The 27,290-nt window shown below is 37.2% G+C and overlaps 1 protein-coding gene across 1 annotated transcript; it reads right to left on the bottom strand.

Annotated features, from left to right (window-relative positions):
* Positions 1–207: 207 nt before the first annotated feature.
* On the bottom strand, positions 208–26,824 carry ppp1r14bb (protein phosphatase 1, regulatory (inhibitor) subunit 14Bb). The gene is made up of 4 exons (XM_048185984.1): positions 26,022–26,824; positions 2,583–2,666; positions 2,451–2,483; positions 208–2,011 (listed from the first exon to the last, which is right to left on the bottom strand). The coding sequence occupies exons 1-4, from the start codon at positions 26,220–26,222 to the stop codon at positions 1,943–1,945; spliced, it is 387 nt and encodes a 128-aa protein (XP_048041941.1). The 5' UTR covers positions 26,223–26,824; the 3' UTR covers positions 208–1,942.
* Positions 26,825–27,290: the final 466 nt, after the last annotated feature.

Here is a 27,290-nt window from a genome sequence, read left to right as displayed (position 1 = left end):
TTGAGCTGTAGCTAACCAACTTTCTACCAATTGACAAAGTTTCTCAAAAAAGACTTTCTTGAAATATTGTGGATGAGCAGAAGAGAAACGTATTTTATTACAAATATGCAGTTTATTCTTACAGTATTGCTAATTCTTAAGCTTGCAATAAAGAAGTCAAAATAAAGTTATTCAGTCAAATAAAAAAAGAGACAGCCACACAAAAAAGTCATTTACCATATTTTTATTAAAGTTGCATAAAAGTGTAACAAAATTGGGCAAAAAACAAGACTTTTTTTTTTTAGTATTGCTAAAAGATACTTTTTTTTCCTCCAAAAGGTATTACCTTCATCACAATTGCTTACATTTTTTCCTAATTCATACAAGTGAGTCCAGTTGATTCTTTCAGTCCTCAACTGTCCAACTGGACATGGAAAACAGAAATGAACAGCACTACAAGGTCCACATGATGATACAAATCAATGATTCCATTTTATGTTAATAGATGTTAATGCATCTAAAAAATGCTCTGTATAGTCAACTTCCTTTCCTAGTAAAAAACAGAATCACTGAAAGTACAAGAACCTTTTTTTATCCTAAAACTTTAAAAAGATTTCCACTTTTGCAGCTATTTTTTTCTTCTTGTGTATTCCTCAAACATGATTAAATTCATTTGGTTGTCATAACATAACTCTTTATCCTAAGGCCTCAAAGAAAAACAATAAGCGGAGAAAGAGAGAAAACAGTTGCGAGTCCTGGACAATTGTCATTGTACCCGACTTTATGTAATACACAAGTGAACTCAGATGGGATGTGGAAGAGCTTCAGTGTATGATTAATATGCGTTATGTGATAGGGAAAACTATCCTAAAACACCTGCTGGAAATGTTGGACTGGTGAAGTTCAAGAGCACTGAGTGAGACTATTAGCCCTCTTATTACAGTATTTGATTGGCTGAGACAAAAAGAGCAGATGGCTTCCTGGGAGAGATGATTTAGGAGAGTCATGTGAGAGGATTAATTCTAAACGTACGCTTGGCAGTGACCATGACGCACTGCAGCTTGTCTAGCCTGCTCTCCTCCAGTCCCTCCCTATCGGTCTCTGGAAGAGGCAGTGTTCACATCTGTGGATGTGTGTGAGGCCCAAGAGCCACAGCTGTGGTGGTGTGTGTGTGTGTGTGTGTGTGTGGTAATTTCTCCTGATCCCTGAGGGTGGTGATGCCCATGAATTTCAGAGAGTGTGTGTGTGTGGCATGTGTAAAGACAGGGGAAAATTAAAGAAAATCAAAGCCCCATTTTTTTCCCCTACACACAGTTCCCTCCCTGTTAATACCACAAATCCAAAGTAACTCCCTCACTTTTAAACAGATTTAATCACTCTTTTTATTAGTTTTTTTAATTAAAAATGTTCCTGCACTCATTCAAGGAAGAGGAGGATCAAAAATAGAGAGAGAGAGGAAAAAAATCCACAAGGCCGCTTCTATTTGATCTCCTCTGACGTCATTTTAAACCAAGGATCGTCACAGTTTCACAAAGGGTTTAGTCCATGTGTTCACTGAGAGAGCAGGGAACTTTGATACCAAGTTATAACAAAATTCTAACAAAAATCCAAGTTTATAAAATAAAACCATTCTATGCATAAAGACTAATTTAACAAAAAAAAAAAAAAAAAAAACATAAAAATATTTTTAAGAACATTTCAAAACAATGAAATCTTCCTCCTTTACAAAAAAAAAAGTGAAACAATAAAATAATACAAATAAAAATCAACAAAATGAGAAAAATAAGCCCTGCTTATAAGGATCTAATTAAACCTCCCATAACTTTGCCTCCACCTCCTTCCCAACCGACGCAAAGGAGCAACGGGACTGGATGAGCACCTGCTCGGGGGTGAATAGACACGCACCTAAAATTGGAAAAGGAGGGATGGGATTGGTGGAGGAGGGGTGGAGGCGGGAGGAGCTTCATTTCTTCTGAGGAGTACTGAGCTTCTGCATGCCACGGATCCTGTCCAGCAATTCAGCTACAAACTCCTACGAAAGAAGAAAAAGGAGCACAGTTTTGAACAAATTTAGCAGAAAGGTAGTTGACACTTAACATGCTCCCTAATTTGAACAGCCATAAGCCTAAAACTGTACACATTCATTTGTTTATTCTCATTATAAAGAGAATTAATGTTGTTTAAATAAGTTAAATATTTGTCTAAATTAATTCTGCTTTCAGCTGCCAGTATGTGTATTGTGCTCTCAGCTCTGTACATATTGCCAAATTTATGTCAATTTTTCATAATTCCACTGATCTGTTCACAGAATTAGGACATAAAATGTGGAAAAAAAGACTTGACATCAAATTAAACTAAAAGAAAATAAGAAAGGCTGAAATATAAAAAACTTCTTTATGTATAGTTTTAGCTTTAGTTTGAGTTAACTACAATAACCCTGCCTGCTCTTAGATATGAGACGATTTACTCACTTCAGTAGGTTTATAACAGTCTACCAGCAGGTCCTGTTGGACAATAAGAAAAAGAATGTCATACAAATGTAAGCCTGTTAAAAACTGAAGATGATGATAAAATATTAAATCTGACATTTTTGAGAAGGATACCTTGACTCGTGCAGCACGGTCTACGTCGTTCTCCATGTCCAACAGCTCATCCACATCAATCTCCAGCTCTGGGATCGCCTCTTCCTGTGGCACATAGACATAATAATCATGAAGCAGAGGGAAATAATCTGTTTGGATCATGGATGTGTGTATATTCAAATACCCCCAAGAAGTAACAGCTAATTGGAAATTACACAACTGTACTTGGTAATTCCCTGCAGCTCCTGAAATTATGCAGTATTCCCAGAGGGCAAAGAAACACAGTGGGGGAAAAGTAGCTAGGCAGAGACAATGGAAACACAGTGACGCTGGTGGCACGGAAGACTCTGGAATGTTTGTGTATGTAGGCGAGTCTGGGACTGGGGATCGGTTTTTAAGGCATTTATACACAAGTAGCAGTTTCTTGCTAAGTCCCCACCAGGGTTGATGAAGGTCACTGTAATGCTGCCTCGTCACCACTAGAGGTATCTCTTGTGTCACACAAACAGTTAAAAGTCAGCCTTTGGGCCAAACCATAATACAAAATAAACTTATCCAGTTAGCAGATCAGCAAAAAGAGAAGAAACCTATGGTATTTTCTCAGTTTGATTCAAGTAGGTTTCTATTTGCTTCACCTTCCTCTTAACCACTTTAGTGGAATTTATGTATCTATTCAGAGCAATGATGGTTGTGTTACTCACTGCTGTGCATTTAGATCAGTTTCTACTTGCCCTGGAGTTAACTGTCTAGCTTGTGTAATTGTGTGTTTTTATATATATATATATATATATATATATAAAATTAGTTGAGGATATTATATTCACATTATATCATATATATAAAATTAGTTGAGGATATTATATCAACTCTTTTTTTAAACGCATTTATTTTAAATAAAATTATTTTAACATTGTAAATGTCTTTACTGTCACTTTTGATACATTTGATGCACCCCTGAATAATATTAAATTTCTTTAAAAAAAAAATTATATATATATGTTTTGGGGCCTGATTTGGTGGCAATATTACAAAAATTCTAATTCAAGTTGATTAAAATATGTACTTTCGGTTACGCTTTATTTCCTTCTTTTAAGTACATTTAACTACTGAGTAATATTAATTAACAACATGTACTTAATATAGGGTTAGGCTTGGTTTAGGGTTAGCTGCATGTAATTATGCATAATTAATAGTTATTACTATTAACTTCATGTAACATGTAGCAAAGACCATGTAAAATAAAGTGTTGCCATATTTTCCATATCAACTTGTCCTCGCATGCTGTGTATTTACATATAGTCTAGTCTAATATCACTAATAAAGCCCATCCATTTTAAAATATGTCTATTATGGAGCAATATATTATGGAGAATATATTGTTTGATAATGAGGAAGACATTAACTGACAGTTAATATGTTAAAGATGTGATGATTCATCCAGGCTGGCAAGTTCCAGCATCTATTCATGACTAAAACAGAACATTCGTAGCTGAAAGAGAAGTTGAATACAGACACAGCAGCAAAACATCTGGAACCAAATGTGACTTTGTGCAGATTCAAATAAGCATGTTTGTTTTGAGAAATACTGCCGTGTTTGGCTATTTTTTATCAGTCCAGTTCACATATTTGGCCTCGGGTTGTTGGCAAGGCGCTGGCCATGAAACAGATCTGTCTGCTTTTCTTTCCTACTGTTAGTCTGCCATCAGACGCCTTTGTCTTTCTCTCTGATCACATCAACTTCCCTAATAGCTCTAATTCAAATCAAAACCCTGATTCAAATTTAAATGCTCTTTATATCCCTATGTTTTAGTTTTAGCTCTGTTTTTAAGAATAAAAATCCAACTATGCCACTGGAGACTCCAAACCTCAATTATATGCTGCTGTATTTTTTCTCGTCTCGTCCCTTTAGTCTGCCGATTTGGTTTCTTTTTACAAAGTTGTCTCTTTCAATAAAGACTAGCTAATACATCTCTCAACCCACAAAGCTATAAATGGCCTTCACAAGACTCGCAAACCCCCCTTTCTCTCTCTCTCTCTTTAACATTTCCACTCTCCCTATTCTGCAAACATTTGCTCCCTCAGAGCCTTACCAAAACACACTTCATCATCTTCTTCCAGACACACACACACACACACACACACACACACACACACACACACACACACACACACACACACACACACACACACACACACACACACACACACACACACACACACACACACAAGTCTTATGAACACGCATAAGCTCATTGTGGTTCTGGTGCAGTGACTCAAACGGCATATTAAAATATCGTCTGTCTAGAGAAACAAGCACTGAAGTAAGGAACATTAAAACTGCCCATTGCTTCACAATGGAAAATCAAAAAGGCACATGCAGGAATGGATCTATTTCTAGAGCTGATGCTTCCCCCCCCCCCAAACACTCTCTCTAGTTCTTGATGCTACTATCAGTACTTTGTCTTTTCACCGCTCTCTTCCTCCCCCTCGGTTTGAGCAGCCCAGACCAGCTGTCATTGCACCTGCCTGACTACCCCTTGCCCAAATCTCTCTCTCTCTCTTACCAACACAAGCACACACACTACAGTTCATTCAGGCACACTGATATTGCCATGGCACCATCACGTGTGAATGGAAGCTTTAATTGCTCTGTTGAATTAACAAACCTTCAATTTGTGTTTATGAGTAGTGTGCATATAACTAAAGGGTGCATGAGTACACAGGAGCGAATGAGCTGTAAAAACCACTTGAGTTGGCTGCTAGGGACTGGAATGTGAGTGAGTGAGTGAGTGTGTGTGAGTATGTGTGTGTGTGAGAGAGAGTGTGTGTGTGGACACAAGACAAAGAATGCAAGGCACAACATGTGGGCACCATGTGCTACTAGTCACTCATTCAGAGACAAGGAAAAAGATTTTTTTTTAAAAAGAGCAACATAAAGCCAAGCAAAAGACAGGAAATACAAAAATAACCAAAAAGGCACTCACAATCAAATAGAGATGCATTAAATCCACAGAGCTGGTCATTTACACTAATTTTACATGCACAGATAACCAATTGCAAGCAACTTACAGTTCACTTATTAGAAACACAGACACCTGGGTGAAAGGGTGAAGTACCTAGCTAGAGACAATGTTTTATGTCCAATACAACATTGTTTTAATGTTTAGGAGTCATTTACTAATTTAGCAGATACTTTTATCCAAAGCAAAAAATGAGGAACATCACAAGCAATAAGTGCCTATGATAGTCAACGCACCACACTGCCAAGTTTCAAGAGTAAGCTGGAGTACAGAAACTAGAGCAGAAGTTAAAGGCAGAACAGTATAAAAAAAGAGAACAAGGAGATTTATATGTGATTTATTCATAGGAAGTGACTTTGATTGTGGTTTAAATTAAGTCTGTGAAAAAGGTGACTTCTGCTACTTCTTGTTGAAGTTGTAAGATGCCTGATTATTTTGATTGTTATTAATGGTTAGAATAATACTTATTGTTGTTATTATTAATAATTATGCCATTATGTTTATACATACTGCAAATTTATTTTCATGTATAATTCTTAAGCTACATATTTGGGCATAGCCATCATTTCAGATACTGATTTTTATCTGACCTTTGTCTTCTTGACAGATTTTATTTTTTATCTATTCACTTGCTTTTAAAGGTGCCCTAGATTCAAAAATTGAATTTACCTCGGCATAGTTAAATAACAAGAGTTCAGTACATGGAAATGACATACAGTGAGTCTCAAACTCCATTGTTTCCTCCTTCTTATATAAATCTCATTTGTTTAAAAGACCTCCGAAGAACAGGCGAATCTCAACATAACACCGACTGTTACGTAACAGTCGGGGTGTACGCCCCCAATATTTGCATATGCCAGCCCACGTTCCCAACATTATGAATGGCATTAGACAAGGGCAGCCAGTATTAACGTCTGGATGTGCACAACCAAATCATCAGACTAGGTAAGCAAGCAAGAACAACAGCGAAAAATGACAGATGGAGCAATAATAACTGACATGATCAATGATAACGATATTTTTTAGTGATATTTGTAAATTGTCTTTCTAAATGTTTTGTTAGCATGTTGCTAATGTACTGTTAAATGTGGTTAAAGTTACCATCGTTTATTACTGTATTCACGGAGACAAGAGCCGTCGCTATTTTCATTTTTAAACACTTGCAGTCTGTATAATTCATAAACACAACTTCATTCTTTATAAATCTCTCCAACAGTGTAGCATTACCCGTTAGCCACGGAGCACTATCAAACTCATTCAAAATCAGAAGTAAACAATATAACAGTATACAATACTCACATAATCCGACGCATGCATGACGAACACTTTGTAAAGATCAATTTTGAGGGTTATATTAGCTGTGTAAACTTTAAGGCACTGTTCAAGGAAAGCGCGAGCTCTGTGGGCGGAGAGCACGGGATTTAAAGGGGCCGCAGCATAAAATCGGCGCGTTTATAATGATGCCCCAAAATAGGCAGTTAAAAAAATTAATAAAAAATAATCTATGGGGTATTTTGAGCTGAAACTTCACAGACACATTCAGGGGACACCTTAGACTTATATTACATCTTTTAAAAAAAGTTCTAGGGCACCTTTAATTCGGTAATAAATCAAATACACTGCTGAACAATAACCACTACTTTTTCATTTATATTATATGAGAATTTTATTTTTGGTTTATTTATTACAAACACATTAAAGGTGACCTAGATTATGTTTTTAAAAGATGTAATATACGTCTAAGGTGTCCCCTGAATGTGTCTGTGAAGTTTCAGCTCAAAATACCCCATAGATTATTTTTTATTAATTTTTTTAACTGCCTATTTTGGGGCATCATTATAAACGCGCCGATTTTATGCTGCGGCCCCTTTAAATCCCGTGCTCTCCGCCCACAGAGCTCGCGCTTTCCTTGAACAGTGCCTTAAAGTTTACACAGCTAATATAACCCTCAAAATTGATCTTTACAAAGTGTTCGTCATGCATGCGTCGGATTATGTGAGTATTGTATACTGTTATATTGTTTACTTCTGATTTTGAATGAGTTTGATAGTGCTCCGTGGCTAACGGGTAATGCTACACTGTTGGAGAGATTTATAAAGAATGAAGTTGTGTTTATGCATTATACAGACTGCAAGTGTTTAAAAATGAAAATAGCGACGGCTCTTGTCTCCGTGAATACAGTAAGAAACGATGGTAACTTTAACCACATTTAACAGTACATTAGCAACATGCTAACGAAACATTTAGAAAGACAGTTTACAAATATCACTAAAAATATCATGTTATCATGGATCATGTCAGTTATTATTGCTCCATCTGCCATTTTTCGCTATTGTTCCTGCTTGCTTACCTAGTCTGATGATTTGGTTGTGCACATCCAGACGTTAATACTGGCTGCCCTTGTGTAATGCCTTTTATAATGTTGGAAACGTGGGCTGGCATATGCAAATATTGGGGGCGTACACCCCGACTGTTACGTAACAGTCGGTGTTATGTTGAGATTCGCCTGTTCTTCGGAGGTCTTTTAAACAAATGAGATTTATATAAGAAGGAGGAAACAATGGAGTTTGAGACTCACTGTATGTCATTTCCATGTACTGAACTCTTGTTATTTAACTATGCCAAGATAAATTCAATTTTTCATTCGAGGGCACCTTTAAGCGCTCAAGGATAATATACAATGTAGAAAACGATCACAGAAGTCTCTTCTGCTCACCAAGGCATTTATTTAATCAAAAATACAGTAAAACAGGGATAGAGTGATATGTTATTACAATTTGAAATAGCTGTTTTCAATGAGAATATACAGTATAGTGAGGCTCAGTAAAATGTAATTTATTCCTGTGATGGCAAAGCTGAATTTTCAGCATCATTACTCCAGTCTTCAGTGTCACATGATCCTTCAGAAATCATTCTAAAATGCTGATTTGCTGTTTAAGAAACATTTCTTATTATTATCAGCAATGTTGAAAACAGTTGTGCTGCTTCAGATTGCTGTGGAAACCATGATACAATTCAGAAATTTGTGGTAAGATTAAAAAAGAAAGTAGTTAAAACTTTTATTCATCAAGCATGCATTAAATTAATCAAAAGTGACAGTGAAGGCATTTAAAATGTTACAAAAGATTTCTATTTACCAAATGATTTAATAAATAAAAGTATTAAATGCAAATAAATTTATTTATAAGTCCCCTGCATATTCTACACCCATGTACTTCTTCCTTGTGAATGAAGTTGTGTAAAAAAAAATATATATATATTGTTGTATATTTGTTAAGATGTGCAATATAATTGCATAATATTCTACTTGTCATGCACACTTGTTGTGTAGAAGCTCCCAGTTGTTCTTTAAATCCTAAATCAAACAGTGCTATCAGCAACAATACAATATTATTCTAACTACTTAATGAAGCATGAGACCAAACAGTGACCAGGGCCACATATATAAAAAGACTGTGGACAGCAATATTTTTTTGAATGCATCTATTCAACAAGGATGCATTAAACTGATCAAAAGTGATTGAATTTATCAAAGAATAATGAAAAAGAATGTTTCACGGTTTCCACATAATATTAAGCAGCACAACTGTCAACATTGATAATATAAGAAATGTTTCTTGAACAGCAAATTAGAATATTAGAATGATTTCTGAAGGATCATGTGACACTGAAGACTGCTGCTGCTGAAAATTCAGCTTTGCCATCACAGGACTAAATAGAAAACTAAATAGAAAACAGCTAGTTAAAATGGCAATAATATTTTAGAATATTACTATTTTTACTGTTTTTTTTTTTTTTTAATAAGCAGTCTTGGTGAGCATGAGACTATGCTATGTAGACTAAAATAAAAAATAAAAAAAAGAATTTTACTCACCCCAAACTTAATTTTTGTTTGAGATATAACATGATACCACAACAGAAAAGCAAGGGGGGGGGGGGGATTCATCAGACAGTCAGTGAATGGACAGTGTCTGAGACTGAAACTAAATGCTTCGTGTCCATGTGAGTCAACCTGTTGGTCAATGTGCAGGTGTGTTGAGTTGCTTTAGTCAGGGAGAACACGTCTACTCAGGATTTACGGATGACTGCATTCATGTCTGGAAATGTGTGTCTGTGTGCATGTGACCTTTATAATTCAGCATATGTGTGTATGAGCATCTATGTTACCACAGGTCTCCTGTGGTCATGGTGAATCTGATGTGACATTATGAGTGCAGGAGGGTCTCAGACTCGGCTCTAGTTTGACCTACATTACACAGCTGTCTTCATCACCAAGGATGAGGATGGAGGCAATATGAACCGTATGGTAGCTCATTTGAGGTCATAAGGCTTTCAGTTCTTGCGCGACCTTTGTCCAAAACAATAACAAGAGCATTATATAAAAACATACTTCCAAAGCACAGTATAGATCATGTATCCTCAGTATCCTCAATATCCTCAGAGTGTGAAAGATGTTTGATTTAAAGCAGCCGATATTTCAGGTTCAATACAAGCTAAGCTCTATCAATTTTTGTTAAATCACTATTTGAAGTGAAGAGGAAATTATCCTTTTTAGGAGAGAATACTTTTCTAAATGGATGAACTTCTAGTTATGCATAACCAATGCAATTCCCATGGTATTTTCTCCATGTAAACAGTGCTTTACAGATTGTTATGTCACATGCTGTTGTGGTATTATTGAATGTCTAGCACAACCTGGTTACATTACCATGCCAACTGAAAGATTGGATAGAACTTTACAGGTCAGTAAACAATTCATTCATTTCATAATAAGGCCCATTTACACCAAGAACAATAACTATTAATGTCCATGAAATACAACGCTCTGTTTATTAAAAGCACTGCAGTTATGTCAACTGCCGCTATAATGCTTGAGCTCTTAAAGGGTTAATTCCCCCCAAAATTAAAATTCTCTCATTAATTACTCACCTCATGTCGTTCCAAACCCTTAAGACATTAATTCATCCTCGGAACACAAATGAAGATCTTTTTAATAAAATATGAGAGATTTCTGTCTCTCCACTGACAGCCTACACAACTACAGCTTTCAAGCCCCAAAAAGGTAGTAAAGACATCATTAAAAGTAATCCATGTGACTCCAGTGGTTTAACCTCAATTTTATGAAACACAAAATTTATGCGTTGTGGTGCTCTCATGAACGTGGGTTGGAGATTCATATTTTAGTAAATAAAGTGGTAAATTAAAAACACTCATGTTGCTTCATAAAATTGAGGTCAAACCACTGGAGTCACATGGATTACTTTTATGATGCGTTTACTAGTACGTCCCGATTTTGCCAAGTTAGACACATTCCTGGGTCAACATATTGTTGATCCTGGAACAACATTCCTGTCCGAAAATGTAGTACTAACCATATCCTTACCCATACCCATAAGTTATCCCTAAAATCTTGAGTGAAATGATAGGTGAATAACATTGATGTAGAAGCACCTAACCTTGACATGAACTGTAAACTTGTCCCTCAAATCTGACTGGTTGACTGGAATGTTGTTCCAGGTTCAAAGAAGTTTATCCAGGATCATGTTGCACTTAGTAAAATCAGGTTCTGCTATTTACTACCTTTCTGTGGTTTGAAAGTGGTAGTTGAGTAGACTGTCAATGGAGGGATAGAAAGATCTCAGATTTCATTAAAATATCTTCATTTGTGATCCGAAGATGAACGAAAGTCTTACAGGTTTGGAACGACATAAAAGGGGAGTAATTAATGACATGTGTCATTAACGTTATAGTTGTGGTGTGAACTTTGATATTCTCTAGAATTAGAACAATTATTAAAACCTTATAAGGGCCGAATTAACTCAATACTTTAAAAAAAAATAAAAATTTTAAATTAAATATACTGAAGGCCTACTAGTCAAAGTTACTCACTGTGGTAATCAATGTTATACCACAGATGTTATTGACAGAACCTGTATTGAATCCAGAACATCCTCTGAGCTTCAGATGATACATGAGGACAGAGACTGACGTCATGACATTATCAAGGGCAAAAGATCAACATCATTCAACAGCCAGCAATCATAGAGAAATGTACACCTCATCTGCAGACGTTGAAGAGAATCCCTATTTTTGTCAATTGCCTGGATAAACATGCTGTTAAAAAAGACAATTAATTATCAGTAAAAATGTATCAATTGAAATTATCAAATGAGGTGGCTGAATAATTGAACTTAATGACACTAAATTATCTAGAGCTGCTTTATAGTTAAAATTGATGTTGTAATTAATTAATTATAATTTAAAAGACTGATTCTTAAATTTGTTTTGTAAAATTGACTTCTTCATGTGTATTACTGTAAAGCTGATTTGAAGCAATCCGTTTTATATAAAGTGCTATAAGTAAACCTGACTTGACATGCTTTTATCACAGCAAATGTTCTCATGTGAATCTTACAATCACAGGCAACTCTATATGATGTAATGTAATATGTAATATGTAATAAAAATGTAATATGTCTGATTTCAACATGTCTTCTGTTAAGGTGACGTTCACATTAAGTGTTTTGTCTATCTGAGCACATGTTGTTCTATGCTCTTTATGCATGTGCGTATTTGCTCCGTGCTGACAGAGTAATTTATGCCTGATATCTGATCACATATTCAAGTGCCAGCACTTCTACCTGTGGCTAATGACTGTAGGAGTTTCTGCATGGGTTTGTTAATCTCTGATGCCAAGATAAGTTCGGGGAAAGAAAAAAAAAAACAGAGATGAAGAGGATAGAGAAGAAAAAAGACAGACAGAGAGAGAGCGGAAAAAGGAAATGAGTAGACATCAGACACTGGTCACTTCCACTGGTTTGAATTTATCAATAAACCTAAGAGCCTTTACACCCACATAATCTTTCTCTCTTTGTCTTACGCTTTTACTGTGAGCATATGCAAAACGTTGCATAATATTACCCCTGAGACAAATTACATTTGAGTCCAGGTGTGCACATTCAACGGCTCTCGTCATTGCACAACAACATCCAAGACAACTGGAGGAGTAATTCAGGAATTTCCTTAGATGCTTTAGCAGATTGTAAAAACCCACATCCTGGGGCAATACACAGAAAAAAAATGATTCATTTTATGAGAGTAAGGAACAGTTTTTTAATACACCAGCTCTTAAATGTTCAGATGACTTAATGTTTAGGAGTTGAGAAGATTAAACAGTATAAGATGATTCTTTGGAGAGGCATGTCATTGGTAACTGAGGACAGAGATGTGATGGTGAACATCTTAGCTGTACGAAACAAAAGGAACAAGACACAGCTGAGTCTTTTTAAGACCAGGGATGCATATTGATAGTTGGCTAATCTGAAGATAGGAAGAACATAGTTTGACAGCTGTGGGAAGTTTAACATAAAACAGGTTTTGCATGAAGATTAAGAAAAGATTAAGTTGAAGAAGAAAGAACTCTTACAATGTGAAGGGAAATTAACATTAGTAATTGAGACGTTACTCTTAAAGGTGAAGTATGTAGTTTCTGCGACACTAGTGGCACCTAGCAGAATTACAGAAATACAGCATATTTTGCAAACATCCCTTTCGCACGGCTCACACAGCCAGACCTTCAGACTGACAGCAGAAGGTCTGGACACTATCACAGCCTTTACAGGCCAAGGACCGCCCAAGATGACGTCTGACTGACATGTAAAGCAACCAGGGCTGCATGATTTATCACATACGATGTGGCAAGGCTGCAATTATTTTATGCGCAGCTTGTCAGTGCTGTACGGCTCTGTGATCAGTAGTAAATGCTTTTCCACCTGAAAGCCAGAGGGCGCTCTTGCGCAGAAACTCCAAATATGCCCTGCCGTAGAAGTACATAAAACACGCGTCATTCCAGGAAATCCCAATGGGCTTCATACTATCGCTGTAGCTGAATAAACAGAAGATTGAAACACTTTGATTAAATATGACTAATAAACACACGACTGCCTTATTCTGTGTAAGAAGCCACACCTCACAGAAGGATACTCAACTGTCGTTATGAAGTGAGTTTGGAGTAAAAACATATTATTAAATGTTGTCTTTTGTTGGACAAGATGTTAATAGATGCTTCTAATGTCTGGAAAGATGTTTGACGCATGTTGCTTTTTCAAATGTACATTATAAGAGACTCAAACTCGCAGTGCTTTCAGATGGATTAGCATTTGGAGACATACTTCATTGACAAGCTCCTCAAAAAAATAATCGCAGTCTTTAACAGTTACTTTTGTTCCACCTCATGTTTAGGGGCGTGAAAATGTCGAAAAAAATCAGTGCCCCCTTGATAACAGACGGCATGCATCTAATAAATTAGTCATTCAAGAGCGTTGTAAATGTTTACTGCAACAATGGCACCACAAACATCAAATCCAGCATTTAGTTGATCCTGATTATGTGCTCAGTCACAGTTGTAAACACAATGGTTTCTTCTTCCATGAGGGGGTTTGGCATCACGACAGCTTTGTTTCCAGGCAGACCGTTAAAGAACGTGACACAAACGTCTCACAGAAATCCTGTAGAATTCAACCAATCAGATGACGACTTCGAAACTCCCTAAGTGTTTCCCCATTTTGTGTGCCATATGCATCAGACATTCAGTCAAAAGTCTGGGGGTGTGACGGCTGAGACTACATCTCCCCAACTTAAGCATTACAATCACAGCTATTAGAAGTGCTTGTGAAGGCATGTCTCATCAGGTCTCAATAAAAGGAACATATTAGGAATAGTTTTGTGTTGCTATGCGTCATCATGAGTAAGCAACTGAGTAGACTAACACTCTTTCTAGAGCAAATGTGAATGTCTCATTTATAATAAACCAACGCAATGTATCAGCAATGGGTGCATTTTTGAAATGATGCTCCCCAACTGATTGAGGCTATCTACACTGAATACAGCAAATAAACTGGAACAAATATTAACTGGAACATCTGTCTTTCTGAATGGGTACATTATGATGTTGTATTGAAGCTTCCATTGTAGCGAGTTGCATTCACTTTGAGGTGTTCATGATCCGTTTAATCTTTGAAGGTCTAAAAACATGCCCTCTACAGCGGAGATATTCAATTAAAGTTCCAAGAGGTCCGGACTCTATATTTCCTTCCCAGTGGAGGACCGGACAATACTTTTTTGGAACAGTTATACATTTCCATTGGGGCAACCGTATTACTTTGTAAAAGAAATAATACTAAACACTCAAATTGGTAATCAATTTTTTTTACCAATATTTACCAAAAAAAAGGTAAATATTTTTCCCAAGTTATGAATATAAAAAGGTTAGAGCAGATGTTTTATCAGGCTTTCATTATATTTTATTTTTGATATTTTTGTATGGCACATAGAAGGCCTTGAGACTGAGAAAACATACTAGGGGTGCAGGTTACCTCTTAAGAAAAGTATGGACCATTTATATATTTTGCACAAAGTAATAAACTACTAAAAACAAACAACGTACATAATCTAATAATCAAAACTCTTCATCATGAGCACAAAAAGTTAACTACTAGTAATTTCAAAAGTTTTTAGTCTTCCCTTGCCATCTCTTAATAATTTCCAAATTATAACAGCATTTATTATGAAATGTACTTAATATGCTGATTAATGAATAATGTTAAACACATGGGGGGATTTTAAAGGCGTTACACGTTAACTTACAAATCTGGTTGAGTTAAATGGTCTCAGTCATCTGTATGACATAAAAAAATTGCATTAGCTGCAATTTTGTTTTCTGCAGTGTTTTAGCAAAAGTACCTATTTTGCTGCTCACAGTTTATGCTCAATATTTACACTTTTGGGGGAGATAAAATCCATGAATGGCATATTAATAGTAGTCAATGCACAATAAACTAGGTAAAAAAAAATGTAGTTTAACATAAAAAAATAAAAATCTTACATACATACTTCAAATGGGGAAAAAATTGAATGTAAAAAGTAGCATTTCATCCGAGTTTGCGCTAATGTGTTCGTGGTTACAATAATAGAATAAAATAATGACAAAAAATAGGACTACCAGTTTGCAATATCAAACAACATAACAGACTGTTTTTGTACAGCTAAAATAACGAAGTACCTTGCCCATTCAAGTTAAAAATGGACATGCCCAGGCCCGACGTTAAAAATAAGCTGCTATATGAAGACAGTAATGATTCAGTGATAAGACAAAACAGATGCCCTTTGATATGCCTTGCCTGAACTTCTTGTTTAAATAGAAAATATATGTTACAGGAAAAAAAGAAAGCTGCGCTCAACAAATTATTTCATGAGGTCTTTTGCAATGATACATACCATTACGAATAGTAACCTTCAATAACATCCAGATGAACTCTAAACTAAAGAGGGGAGTGACAAAACCTACAAAAGTTTGTTCTGAATCACTCACTCTCCACCTCATACTGCTCACTTTGCTAACCTCTGATCTATCTCATGTAAACACACACACAGTGCCGTACTATTGATTTATTCTCAGTCGGCTACAGTCTGGCATTATGATAGACAGCAGTGGTGCTGACAGAGAACTGAGAGAAAGAGGACTAGGGACACACGCTGCCCCAGGAGAGAGTCCTCTGGCTGGGCTGAAGTGGGCCATGACGGGTGGGGGTGTATAACCCGCTGTCTCTCACCACACACTGGGGGCTTATCAGCAGATAACAAACTGAGAATAACAACACACACACACACACACACACACACACACACACACACACACACACACACGTCAACAAGACTTTTCCTCTACATTAAAACAAAAATGAACTTTTACTTTCATTAAAACAACAGCAACACTGTAAAAGAGAAAGGATTAGATCTTTTATTGGTCTTTTATTAAAAAAATAAAATTACATTTTACACAAGCAGCTGAAAAATATAAAGTGTTAAATGAAAAAGAAATTAATGAATTAATCTAAACCAAGTCACAGAGAGTCAGATGGGCTTGTGTATTTTCATATTATGTAGCGAATGACCCAAGGGAGTGAGAGCATGCTTTATCAAAGAGACCAGATCATATGGGAGCGGTTTCCATAGAAATACTGTTGCTGAACATAACACACATCCAGACACGAAACACCAAATCAACAGGTCACTACACATTTGACCTCCCGCTTCCTTCTCGACAAAGAATGTTAAAACTAAAGCAGTAAGGATGTAAGAAAAGGAGAGTCACAAACAGCTATTAGAGATAAAGAATCCAGATGTCTGTGACAGGAAGAAAAATGTAAGAACTCTAATGATTGGATGGATTGTTGAGTCCGTGACAAGCAGAGAGGCCTTTAATTAAGAGAAACAATAATGACCTCACACAATGAAAGGAATCACAATCAGTCCATAAGCTTAATCAACTGGCAAACCCACAAAATTGTTTAAGATTTAAGACTGATAGAAAGCGAGCAATGCATTTTGGCTCAGTCTGAACTCATTGCCCTTAATCTGAGAGAAAGTCATTTAGACACTCTGGCATCCTCTCTATTTAAAGCAGAATTTTGTTTTTTTTAACAACATAACTAGTGGTTAACTAATAAGGCTTAAGTCAATAATAACTATCTGACTTACTTTTAACCTAAGACTGGCCGCAACCATTTTTAACTTCCAGCGTCATCTGCTTCTATTTATTTTAGCTGTACAAAAAAAAAAAAAAGTTATACTGCTTGATGTTGCAAACTGGTATTTGTTATTTTATTTTAAATGTATAATCATAATAATAAACATACTGGTTAGTAGCACAAATACTTTTAAAGTTTACTGCACTTTGCTATTATTCTAGTTATTTTCTGAATTATCGGATGAAATAGCTTACTTCAGCGCTGGAAAACCAAGTTGGATGAAATAATCCATACATTTGTAAGTAAATGAGATAAACAAAATGCACATAAATACTTTCTTTGTAGTTAATATTTTACTCAATTCCAAAAATCAAAAATGACGTCACTAAAACAGTTTTTTGACTAACCTCCGCCCACAGGAAGTACACAAGAGTTGCGTTTGTAGAGTGTGTTTGTCGCCATGTCGTCGAAACGCTGTTATTTTCATCCCGCAGTCCAATCACCGGGTCTGATTCCGGCTCAAATTGATAGGGTAAAATTAAAGACATGTTTACAATAACACTGAGCGCGTGCATCTCCACGTTATGGTAAGAGGCGTGACCTTTCCGGGCAAGATGCGCTAAGCTGCTGTCAAATCACAACACAGGAACCGCTGGCACAATCAGAACTCGTTACGTATTTCTGAAGGAGGGACTTCATAGAACAAGGAAGTCATCAGCCCGTTTTTATGACAGTGGAAACAGCGGTATACAGATAAGTAAATTATGTGAAAAATACTGTGTTTTTTTACACGCGAAACATGAACACACGTTATATTGCACACTATAAACACAATCAAAGCTTCAAAAAAACATGAAAAACGGGACCTTTAAAGAATCTCTGATAAATATCTACACAGAAGAAACATATTTATAATGTCAACTTTAACCAAATCCAGTCATAACACAACATGTACCAACTTCCTGTTCAATAGAAAATGAGTCAACACAAGACAGAAAGTGTTTTTCACAGGGTCTTTAAAACATTTTTTTTCTACATTCTTTAAACAAACTTACTAAACAATAATAATAATAATAATAATAATAATAATATTTAAAAATATTATTTTATTTGTTTTCCTGCATGTCATGTAGCCATTAACCAATATCAGAAAACTATGAACCTGCAGATGTGGTTCAATTATTGAAATACTAACTTAAAATCTCAGGGGGTACTTCAAGTAAATATTTTAGGTCAAAGGGGTTAGGCTGACAAAAAAAGTTTGGGAATCCCTGATGACAGGTTTCAAAAATCAGAAGTGATCTTTGCAATGGCCATGAGACAGCCATTGCAAAACATCATGAGATCTTGAATCAATAAATACAGTGTACGAGGTGTGTTGTAGTCTTTATAAATCTGGCTCTGTGATAATTCCTTCTAAAGATAGAACAAGTTGGAGGGGGAAGTTGAGAAAAAGCAGAGGTGATAAAGAGAAACACCAAGAGGGCAAGACCAGCAAGCCCCTCTCTCTCTCTCTCTCGTCTGTCGTTTCTGGAGCGGAACAAAGCAGGCAAGCGTTCATCATATTCCCTAGATTAGAGCACTTTAGGATATTCAGTCTGGGCGCCTTCAAGTGTGTGCGTGCATGTCTGTGCATGTGTATTTCTATTCATACTTGATTGAAACTAAGTCCAATTCACTCTGAGTTACCCACAGTTCCACTAATCCTTCAGGACAGGGCACTCCTTAAGAGTTTTTAAAAACAGCAAGTATATGGCTAAAAAACAGCCATTACATCAAGCTGAAAATCAAAGAGAGAAACGAGAAAACGATACTGTGCTCCGCTGCTCTAGTTTCTGTAATTACAGGTTTCTAGCCGTAATTATCACAAAGCCCTTTGGACTAATGAAAGTGTTTCTGCATCATTAAAGGACTGAGGGGTATATATTGCTGTGACTACACCCTTTGACCTAATATATGGCTGGTGATGATGTCACAGGTGGAGTTCAGGCCCTACATAAGCTAAGGATCTGCTGTAACGGCCAAATGTGTTCTTTGAATTTGTATGGCTATACCATCAGCTAGGGGTGTAACGATACGCTCAGGTCACGATACGGTACGTATCTCGATACGGAGTTCACGATACGATACGTATCACGATATTTTGAACAAAATGAAAGTGAAATTCAAACAAGATTTATTAAAAAAACATGAACAAATTTCAATAATTTTCCTTGTTGTACATACAAGATCACATTTCAATAAAATAAATAAATATAAAATTTAATAAAAACCTTCTGTATTCAAATTAACAGTTGAATAGGGCTGTCTGTCACTGAAAAAAAATGTTAAATTTAACATGAACTTAGACGTTTACATATCGCGTCTAAAAACGCGTGGAAGGCGCGGCCGCACCGCTTCTCCTTCTTCCCAAAGCGCTCGCGCTCCCGTGGCGTCGGTCGTTGCTATGCAACCATGAACTGAGCTCTCCAAGAGGAACAGGATGTTTCTGCAAAGGATAAATGATTTCTAGCCCTTGCATTAGTTTTACTACGAGATATATTGATGGAGATAAGATATAAAAACCACCATGTACAGCTATGATCAGCTGTTCGGCTGAGCTTTTGATGTTTTGTTACGGAAAGGCCATAGCTGATCGGTTGATTCTTGTCACACGACCTGCGGTGCGCTTGCGGCATTCTGAGAAGTTGAGAATTGCATGCGCGTCGCGACCGCGTTGATCCCATTATGAGCACGCCTGCCACGCGGCTACATTTGAAAATAATAACGGACTTGCACGCGGAAAAGACGCAATATGTGAACGGCCCCACAGAACTTCTTAAAGCAAAGCATCGCAAGCGTCTTTTGCTTTTCTGTGAGCACAGCTGTTGCTGTGGCACTGCGGTGAAAGAAAGCCACGACTTTTCTCACGCGACCATGCAAGAGACTGACATGAGAAACGTTTAAACCTGCTTGCAAGATTCAATGTGTGCGCGAAACACTTACTGAACTAGAGAGCTGATTGAGACAGGATAACTCTGGGAGTTGGAAGGGGTGTGTCGCGATTCTGCCTTCTCACATCGCGATATGGTTCGTGGACCTGCGTATCGCGATTTCGGTTTTATATCGCATATCGTTACAGCCCTACCATCAGCACACGTATTTAAGCAAGGCATGCAAAAGATATCAAATTTAAAATAAAAAAGGGGGAAAACCATTAACTATTCAACTGCAGAAACTGACTTGATTAGTCTGTTGTTGTTAGTGACCCATAACTAATATCAAGTATCAAATTAATCGTTCACTCCAGTGCTGTTATCTAAGGCTCTCTTGGCTTCAATCTACAGCAACTTTCCAAAGTAACATAGAATTACTTAACTGGATTTTAAACAAGCTAAAGAGCCAGACAGTCTGTCTGGAAGTTAAGTTGGTTCACTTTGCTGAATCCTCTGCTCTTGAATTAGGCTGTGTACAAAAGGGAAGGCTATTTCCAGCCAGATCAGAGCCCTTTTACATAAGGATCACTGAATGACCAACAGAAAAGGTCAGATCTGAAGACATCCTGCTTTGACGCATGTTGAGATCAATAAATCTCTCTCTCTGTTTACAAGTGAGGAACATTTAAAATGGTTTGTGGTTCACTTTTCGAGAACAGAACAGCATCATAAACAGAGATCATTTACTGTACAACACACTAGACAATTTTCACTTAACAAGTTGCTAACTCTTATACTTACAGTGTGGATGGTGAGGAAAATTACTACTCAATCAGAATTAGTGTGTATACTCACCTCTCTCTGTAATTAGGTTCTGTGATTAGCGGGTGTGTAAATGCAGTTATGTAAACTGTAGAATGTTGAATTAGATGTTGAGCAAATTAAGACAATGGCTGCATCCAAATTCACACTTATACTAAGCACTAAAATTACTGGATACTTTTGAGAATGGGACATTTATAATACATTAACTTTAAACAATTGATGTGCATAGATTTAGCTTCTAGCTAAATTCATTCCCTTAAAATGAATTACTTTAAAAATCGGTATTTAAAGGCAGGGTAGGTGATTTGTTCCAGAAACATGTTTTGTTACGCTGGTTGAAAGTTTCTTCATATCCTAATAGCAATTAAGTTAAGGCGGGTGCACAATGTACAATTTTGGCCACGATTTGGTCGTCTGAGACAAATTTTGAGAATCCTAAAAGATTCCTCTGATACTAGGCTAAACTCTGAATTCTTTGATCGCTAGTTTGACATGTTCATCGACAGCCGATTAATCAAACCGTTGCAAATATTTCCTCAGACGAAATTCTGGCAGTCTCTGAAGATTTGGCGCACAGATTTCAATGACGACCGTCAAATTGACTTGTTTTTCAAGACAAGCCGTGATCAAAATAAACGCAAGAGACAGTCCTTGCATTTCAGTCCTGCGTGTAATGCAGCTCACAGTCACCGAACGTGTATGTGTTGATGTAAACCTCCGGACAACTTTTCATGCGTGCATCGGTTTTTAACGTGTCTTGACTGTCGTACAGTCTTAAGCCGGGATACACTGCACAATTTTAGCAATCCTATAAGATCATTACTTTATCACACTGTACGGCACGCATGTAGACTGTACGATGATGACATCTATTGACTCGTAGGCTACGATGCAAGTTTCTATAGAAGAATAAAACGTCATCAGTATGCGCTAGTGGTAAACAAAAAGACCACGCTGAATCACACTTGGGCAGTTGTAGTTTTTATGTGTGCTGAAAAAAAAAAAGGAAGCGGTGAAAAAAGAAGGGAAAAGAGCTTGAGGCAAGCAGTTTTAGCGTTGATTTCATGTCGCATTTTCATTGGCTGGTCGGTAGATGTACACACTGTGCGTTGATCATGCCGAATTTCTGACACTGTCAGAAAATTATCATAGGCTATCTTTGGTCGCAAGACCAGGAAAACAGCCATCTTTGAACCTCTCTCACTGTACGACATAGGACCACCGATTAAGAGCCACAATCACGGAAATTGGCACGATTGTTTCACGATGGCAATCTTTCGTCTGGGACAGCCAAAAATTGTGCAGTGTATCCCGGGCTTTAAACACATGTGTTTCAATGGCAACACCATCAATGCCAAAATGAATCTGCAGCAGTCAAGTGATACAGGTCAGCGCTCTTTAAGGTTTTATGTTCATTATTATTGTAATGTTATGTGCTTTGAGACACGAGTATAATGCAGTCTCTTGTGACACTTTTCTTTGCTCCCAGCTGTACGCATTCATGTGTTTTGGAGGAGATGTGGCTTTGGAGATGCTCTGAAGGGAGGGTGGGATCTTATCCTTTCAAAGCTATATGATTACATAGGAAGTGCATTTGATGTTACTCTGTATCTGCCAAAGGTATAAACTTAAAATAATCAAAATTAATCAATCAATCAAAATCAAATTAACCTAAAAAAACCAACAAATCAAGTATATTTGCAAGCGTAAATTCATGTCAAAACATGACAAATCATGAGATATAATTCATTAAAATTTGAAAACATAAGGTTTGGCCCAATCTCATGATCTCCAAATACCTGCAGGTAATATGTGGCAATATTATTCATCTGAATGATTCATATTTATTTCGAATTATACGGATCCTGAGAAAACTGTGGGTTTACTTATAGGGAGTGTATTACAGTTCAAAAGTCAAAAGATTTTTTTTATGTTCTGGCGTTGGTTCTGTAATGTTTTTTCACATGAAGATTTAATTAATCATAATGTACTCCTGTGATGGTGAAGCTGAATTTTCAACATCATTACTCCAGTCTTCAGTGTCACATGATCCTTCAGAAATCATAATATTCTGCTGATTTATATATATATATTTTTTTTTTTTTTGCAGAAACTGTAAAACATCTCTACTTGAACAATTTAATGTATCCTTGCTGAATAAAATTATTCATTTCTTTCAAACAAACAAAAAAATCTTACCGACCCCAAACTTTTGAACAATAGTGTAGATTAGGTGTACATAGTGGTTTTTTTCTTTGCAAATCTTTAACAGACATGCAAAGCTGCCTTTTTAAATATGTTTTCTGACTGTGACATATAGGACATGCCTAAACCTGTTCTTTCCCCTATACACAAAAACACACACGCATGCAAAAACACACAGCGCGCACACACTTTCACACAGGTGCGATTGGGGGGAGGGGTGTGTGCTTGACAGCAGCTAGCAGGTGAGGAACTGAAGTATTCAAATAGGGTCTGAGTGTGATGAAGGAAGGAGATAAGAGAACTCAACACAAAGTAAATATAGAGCCAATATACAGAGCGACTCAACATCCTTACACTGTTCATCATTGCGCAGCACGTGTACACACAAAAGGACTGCTCCAAAGCTGAGGTCACGACACTGCTGTGACCTTTACTGCCTTCTTAAAACATCAGAGAAACACAACATACGCACACACTTCCTGCAGTTTCGCCTGTCACTGGCATTTCCTTCGGTCATGACTCACGGCTCGGCAGTCTCCATTATGTGGCATCAACCCATGATCCCACTACAATTATGCCTCTCCTTCTCCTCCTAAGCCTGTCAGAAGATCCTCCATCCTCTTTTTCTTTCACTTATTTGCCTTTCCCATCTTGTACGCATAGGAGAAATTCGCCGATTCATTCCAAAGTGAACAAACTGGTAGCAAACATGAGTTGTGGACCTACTCTGTTACCATGTTAACTAAGTCACAATGAGTGTTCAGATGTACACACTTGACTCAGTCATTTAAACCTAAAGTCCAAATAAGACATTTATTTTGCAATTTCATGTGTGACATCACATGTTAAAAAGTGCAACACACTGTGTGAGTGTTAATGAGAGGAAGGAGGAAAAACACTCAACGCCATCCTTGTGTTCCTGGCCAAAGCCACAGCTGTCCCTCTCTATACCTCCCTCCCTCCAACTCTTTCACAGACCGTCTGTTAGTCTCCATCAATGATTGTCTGTTTACTTCTCCCTTGATTTTTGCATCCTCTTTTTTAAACTTCATTTAACACTGCCATTAGTTCTTGATTTCAAAAGGACTCCACATCAAGTGATGATGTCTCATCACAGTTTATCACAATGACTCATTAGTCAATCATTCCCTGAAAACATACACTTGCTGAGCTTTAAAAAAAAATAATTTGAGCCCTCATGCTTTACCCTCCCAGTCAGTATTTTTGTTTTCTTCTCCCTTTTATTATCCGCAGCAATTTTCCTTAACGCCAAGCCACATCTGTAACATTGTTACTGAAGCGTTTCTGTCTAGTCTTTTTAAAATACTACACACTCCATATCCAGGGAAACCAAACACTTGCTGTGCAGAAAGTGAGATTATAATGACTTGATTGCTTCTCTCTATGGCAGTATGCCACGCCGGCTCCTTCCACAGCAAAATTGGTATCTGGCTTCTGACAATTTAAGGAGTTTTAAATGAAAAGGATTAAGACTCTCAAGGGACCGCCACGTCACGCATTATTGTTTACTAAAAAGCTAGGAAAGTTGGCAAAGCGGATTTAACATGCTGACATGGGTTTGGATAACGTGAGGAAGCAAACGGGTATGCTTGTTTCTGGCTGTGTAGTTATAGATTGGGGGAGGGTACAAGAGACATGAGGAATATGCCAAACCACGTGTTCATCTCTTTTGTTAAAATGCTGGAGGTTCCCTCCCAAGACAGGTTTATGGCCAGTCTCAACACTCATTTTTGACTTCATGTAATTGAAGACTTTATGTAAAAAAGACTTTACAACCAGTAGACCTATTAAAATTAATCTTTAGTGCATATTTGTCCTTTTACTTACACTGAAGAAGAACCACTTGGCCAACAAAAACGTGTTTCAGAAGGTCATGGAAGCTGAGGGGCCATCAAATTAGAAAAACTGAACAAAAAAAATGCAAAAAGAACTAAGAGCTATAGGTAGGCTACATGGAGAGTTGTTCCTCAGTTAAAATGTACCTGTTTAACAACAATTATTTTATTTTTGAGAAATTATATTTTGTTAGTAGCTACATCTCAGATTAAAAATAAATTAATAAAAACATAAGGTCACAGAACATCACATATAGTATGTGCAAGAATGTATTCATTCATCTAATTCATCCAATTCGTAAAGTATGGGAATTCTGATCCAATTACAATCTCTGTGGATGTAGCCTACTACGTTATCCAAGCATCATTTGACTTATGTTTTTTGAATACTGCCTAAAGTACTGATTTATACGTAGTATTTAGGCCTATAGTAGCTAAGTACCCATATTTTTGGACGCATGGACACACTTCTCGACACCTACTGGTGTAACGATGTAACTAACTTGCAGACGGGTCACTGAATTAATCATTTTAGTGAAGGGAAACAAATCCCTGTAATGAATCAAAATGAAGAGACAGTACCCACGAGACAATCTCATCGTAACTCACCTTTTCCAGACTTGTACGCTTTATAGTTTCAATCGCGCGCCACATAAAATTTTAACTATTACTAGTTTCATCAGGTTAACCTCCTTAACCTCCTAAGCGACGTGCACGTGACGTCACCGCGGCGCGTTACGGGATAACGCGCAGGTAGAAATACAGTTAACGTAACGTAGTAACTAATGCGCTCTCTCTTTAGCGCTTAAAGTCTCTTGAAATAGAATGTGGGTCAACTGCAGATTGACTCTTAAACACATACTTACATCTGCGCATTGGCTCGTAATGATGTGTTACGGTAGCTGCATAAGATAACTTGATCACTGCTGCCGTTACAAAGCGCACTCATCCATTTAGTACGGGCGCAACAATAGGTTCTTGACCTGTTGGAGACTTTATTGTGGCTTTTGTTTAGTAGCTATATACATGAACCCATATACAACCCCAACAAACGATTAATAGTCTAGACTAGCTCACTTTTGTTTAGTAAAGCTTCCACAAAGAGTCTTACCTCACAGTCGTAGAGATCCGTTAGCTGGTCAATAATCCACTCTTCCAAATTAAGTCTCTTTCTCAGTTCTTTCCGGTCGTATTTTACTGTGACCCTTCCTTGCTTGCGGACCGGGGTCTCGGCTTCTTCGGTTGAACCGGGGGGCGTCTGGAAGTAAACGCGAGCTTGTTGGCTCGATTCTGGACTTGTTACCGCCGCCATAGTCCGCAAATATATGCTGTGAATAACCGGCTGGTAAAGTAGATAGGGTTTTCTTCCCCGTGTTCGCTGAGCAGTGTGATTTATAAGGCCACTAATAGAGCTAGTATTTATTCCTTCTCGCAGAACTCAATGACATTTGGCAACTACTTGACAATATTTCTAAAGTAATGTAAAGTAACTATTTCTGATTGTTTGTTTCGCTTGGTCTTGTTGTCACAAACTATCAAGCCGCTAAGCACTTACAGGACTGCAAACCGCGTGTCTCCTTTTGCTGCTTTAGAAAGTAAGCCACAGACGCTCAAATCACTTCAGACTCCAGCGTATTCCTCGTGGCCTACTGTTTTCCTTCAAATAAAAATGGAAGCCGTTTACAATGATTTATCCGTGCATTTAAAGAGAAACAGCAGCGTTTTTTTCTCTTATTCAAAGCAGTTAAAACGAAAACAAACAGTGCAGTGTCCCCCTTCTTTTTTGTCCTTCCTTTTCCCCTCCTCTCTTTTCCTACTCTGCTTCCCTCACCCGAGTGATGTGTGTGTGTGTGTGTGTGTAACCCCCTCTGAGCCACGGCTGTCCTTTCTCTCTCTCCCTCCCTCTCTGTCAGTCTCTCTCTTCCTGTCTACTGCTGACTAATAAGTTCACCAACCCTCACTTCAGGCTAAATACAACCAGATAATCCTGTTATTTCAAGTTAGTTGCTATAAAAAGTGAGGAATGTGAAACGAAAGGTTTCTCTGATAGTGGCATCTACATATGACACTTTTGAACTCTGTTAAGATTTTGTCTGTTTGATTTCAGTAACTTTTATTATTTTATAGGCCTAGATAAAGAAATTAAAGCGTATAAAAGTGAACAATAATATTTTTCCCTCACCCACCAGGCCTGTTACAGCAGGATCTAGCTAACTAGCCAAACCAGAACTTTTTATTCGTGAGTTAAAGTCACCATGAAATCAAAACTGACAACTCTTTATTTTTATTTGGAATATTGCAGTATCTATTATAAGTGACTTTATATTTATCATTATTTTTTTTAATTCATGTGCCGTAATAATCTTTAATAGAGTACCTC

The sequence above is a fragment of the Megalobrama amblycephala genome, linkage group LG3, assembly GCF_018812025.1.
Source record: "Megalobrama amblycephala isolate DHTTF-2021 linkage group LG3, ASM1881202v1, whole genome shotgun sequence".
Taxonomy (NCBI): domain Eukaryota; kingdom Metazoa; phylum Chordata; class Actinopteri; order Cypriniformes; family Xenocyprididae; genus Megalobrama; species Megalobrama amblycephala.
Note: the sequence above shows the minus strand (reverse complement) of the source record. Positions and strands in the feature narration are given on the sequence as shown.